This window comes from Diplotaxodon limnothrissa, linkage group LG14, assembly GCF_057381915.1.
Source record: "Diplotaxodon limnothrissa isolate DT_005_m linkage group LG14, D_limnothrissa_male_GT1.1, whole genome shotgun sequence".
Taxonomy (NCBI): Eukaryota; Metazoa; Chordata; class Actinopteri; order Cichliformes; family Cichlidae; genus Diplotaxodon; species Diplotaxodon limnothrissa.
The window spans coordinates 10,336,941-10,340,204 of record NC_140609.1 but is presented as its reverse complement, the minus strand read 5'-3'; the positions used below and the strand labels follow the sequence as shown (position 1 = coordinate 10,340,204).

Here is a 3,264-nt window from a genome sequence, read left to right as displayed (position 1 = left end):
CCAGATGCCATCAGCAGTAGCAGCAGCATTGTTATGATCCACTGTCATCCTTCCTAATTTTTTAGAAAAACCTCTCACTGCTTTTTCCATTCATGGATGTTGCCTATGTGAGTGTGTACGAGTTCTGAAATTAAACACACGCCATCACTGTCAACTAAGCTTTTATTATGTCATAACCCAAAAATTTCACACTTTATCTTTATACAGACAGACTTTGTATAATTTATTGACACAGATTTAGATCTTAATCATGGAAATAACTTTGAAGAAGTGATTTTCTTGTTTTTCTTCTAACTATGCACAAACTGTGTTTCTTGGCATATTATGTGATAGCAACAAACATCTTTGTAGTTTTTTGTTTAAATCTAATGCAGGGGCTCTTAAACAATGGGACCTGCCCCACAATAAATCACAAACCTATATCTGGTGGGTGAACACTAGTATTTTGATTTCAATCCATTTAAGGTCCTGGAATGAGAAAGATGAAGTGACCTGGCTCTCCAGGTGGTGTATTAGGCAGCAATGTAGGGGTACAGGATGTAACCAGTGAAGACATTGTACTGAAGATTTGTACAGAGTTTCCTCCCAGACGTCAGGTCAAGGTAGACCTGATCGCCCCTCTGCATTTCCAGTGCAACGACCTGAAAAACAGATGGTAAATTGTGTTTCTCACTGTTTCTCTCAAAAATGACACAGTCTCACATTTAGTAACTGTATTTGTAGCAACCAATTTACCTGCGTGGCGCTGTCCTCCGTATCCTCTCGATTATTCTCCCACACACTGGCTCCGCGCTTCCCATTCTTCATAAGCTGGACCTGCACAGAAAAGTAAGGTACAACTCATTTTGTTGTTGCTATACAGCGAGACCAGTCAAATGTTATCTGATATCAGAAATTTCAATCTGCTTTGTTTACTTTATGGTAGAGGCGCCCATTCTCTCCCACAGATGAGTAGGTTGTGAAAGAAAAGACGTAAACACCAGGAAAGGGGGCAGTGAAGATACCTGAAGAGACAGAGAGTGCAGAGTTAGTGAGTTAAACTCATAGGAGTCATAGGAGTTTAAGCCTTCTTTTTCTGTGTGTGTCTTACCCAAGGACGGGTTATATCCATTGCCACTGTTGAGAAGAACAGAGTTGAAGGGAACTGGAATATTAATATTGAATGGACCAAAGCAACGTTCTGTTGATCCAGGAACCATAAGGGCAATATTTGGGTCCATTGTGGCCTTGAAGGCAACCTTGATTTTATCTGACAGCGAGAAGGGAGAATTAATACTGAACAACAGAGGTCAATGGCCTCAAAACACTTTGAATTTAATAAACAAGGGTGTTCACCTGTGAGTGACTGTACTCTGCCTTTCAGTGTGCTGATGTCATGCCACAAAAAGGTCATCCTTTCTAAGATATCCTCTTCTAATTGGAGCATGTCCCTTGCTGCACAGCAGCAGCCGCGCTGTTGATTGAAAGTGCAATTGCAGTCCGATGTTTCACAAGTCAGAGCTCCCTTCCAGTTAACTGGAAAAAACAGAGGAACACCAAGAAGGGCAAACAGATATGGCTTCAGCCGTCAAACTAAAGTTACTAAACTTAATGTTATATAAGAGTTTGTCAACAAAATAAGGCCGGATAACATACGTGCTGCCTGTTTCAGCATTAAGATGGTGTCGGACTGGGCCTGCACTGGATTACAGAGAAACAGTGACCCCAACAGGAACAAAACTGGTAATACAACCATCTGAAAAAAACAAAAAGCAGAATCCAGTATTTTATCAGACTAGAGAGGCCAAGTACTCCTTTCTTATAGATAGTAAGCTAAACACTGCTGAGCTAATGCAAGCATTTTCAGGCCTATCAGCACTAATTCTCACACCTTTAACTGAGTAACTGAACTTTTTAACATAACTGCTGGAATTACCTAAAACTAGCTACCTACCTTACCATACAACAACTTAAGTATTGTGTGTAAAGTGAAGAAGCTCATGTTTACTCAGAAAATTCTACTTAGATTTTGCCAACCTTTAGCAGTGTATTTTTGATCTTCATTCTGAGGTGTGTTGTAAGGAGGAGTTAAATGCTTGAAGCCATTCCCACCAAACAACAATGGTAAGGACGAATGTGCTGCGTTACTTAAAAATGCTGGTTTCATCTCTTGCTAATTGAGTGTGTACAACATGGCTATTACTTTTCAGCCACATTTAGTGTGGTTTAGGCTTAGTTTTGACCTGCTCTGAGCTATGTTATCTGCCTAGCCAATTAAGCTAGCTGCTAGCAAGTAAAAATACCAAAACTTATGCTTTCCTCAGAAAAATCCCAATAAGCTAGTATATACCCAGCTTAAACTCTAAGAACATGATGTTTATGTCGGCTAGATGTCTACTTGGATTTTTAGCCCTCTGTGTATGGATTCTTATTTCTTAAGAATTTTTTTGTCATCTAGGCTAAGTCCAAGTTTCACATTAATATTTCAAAATTTTGACTTACACAGGCGTTACTCAAAATTTTTAGATGTTTCATAAATTTTAATTTCAAGATTGTCTCAAAAAAGTTCCACTTAACTCTGGCTGGCAAATTTTTTCAGTATTAGCTTTAAAATATGACTGACTTTGTAACTCATACCGACTTTTTGGACTGCTTTTTTAACCTAAATTAAAATGGGTAAAACTGAAATGTAGCAGAAAGCAGAGATAATGAATTTGACCTTGATAATATACATCAATCTGGTACCCGTGATACTCTTTATCAAGGCCATAAGTCAGTAGTTGAAAGCTAGAGTGTTAAGTATTTTGGTTATCTTACTGTAATCATCATAACATGTATATTAGTTAATGTCTGCATATAAACAATTTCCTTTTTCAGTCCCACATACAGCAGTATTTTTTTTTTAATTTTATATGTTTCAAATAAAGGTTAATTATATATCATCCCCCTGCGAAAGCAATGTAACGTTCTTCATTTGTATTTGTTTCACATTTTTATAATGTATATGTAAGGACTTAATCATAAAACTTACTGTTTTTCTGGTCCTCTTCTTGTTCTGAAAGACTGGGCCTGTGTCAGGTTCTTGTGAATTTAAGAAAGTTAATGGCGGAGGATGAATTCAGCTTCTTATTGTTACACTTTGGGTGATCCAGCCCATGAGGGTGCGAATGACAGTAGCTCCACCTTTTCACATGAACACACACACAAACACACAAGTAGACATTGGACAGCTAAGCACTAGCTATCCAATCCCTGCCACGGTGACAGCCTCAATTGCCTCTGTAA

The 3,264-nt window shown here is 38.4% G+C and overlaps 1 protein-coding gene across 1 annotated transcript; it reads right to left on the bottom strand.

Moving 5' to 3' along the window:
• Positions 1-512: 512 nt before the first annotated feature.
• cbln18 (cerebellin 18) lies at positions 513-1,735 on the bottom strand. The gene is made up of 6 exons (XM_085371572.1): positions 1,636-1,735; positions 1,336-1,515; positions 1,091-1,249; positions 916-1,004; positions 736-816; positions 513-641 (listed from the first exon to the last, which is right to left on the bottom strand). The coding sequence occupies exons 1-6, from the start codon at positions 1,733-1,735 to the stop codon at positions 513-515; spliced, it is 738 nt and encodes a 245-aa protein (XP_085227698.1).
• Between the last annotated feature and the right edge of the window lie 1,529 nt (positions 1,736-3,264).

Bases quoted from the DNA above. Each gene is read 5' to 3' on its own strand.
- cbln18 (XM_085371572.1), bottom strand. From the start codon at position 1,735: ATGGTTGTATTACCAGTTTTGTTCCTGTTGGGGTCACTGTTTCTCTGT. The intron at 1,516-1,635 runs GTATGTTATCCG...TGTTTTTTCCAG, and splicing joins AATGCTGAAACAGGCAGCAC to TTAACTGGAAGGGAGCTCTG. The intron at 1,005-1,090 runs GTAAGACACACA...CTGTCTCTTCAG, and splicing joins TGGATATAACCCGTCCTTGG to GTATCTTCACTGCCCCCTTT.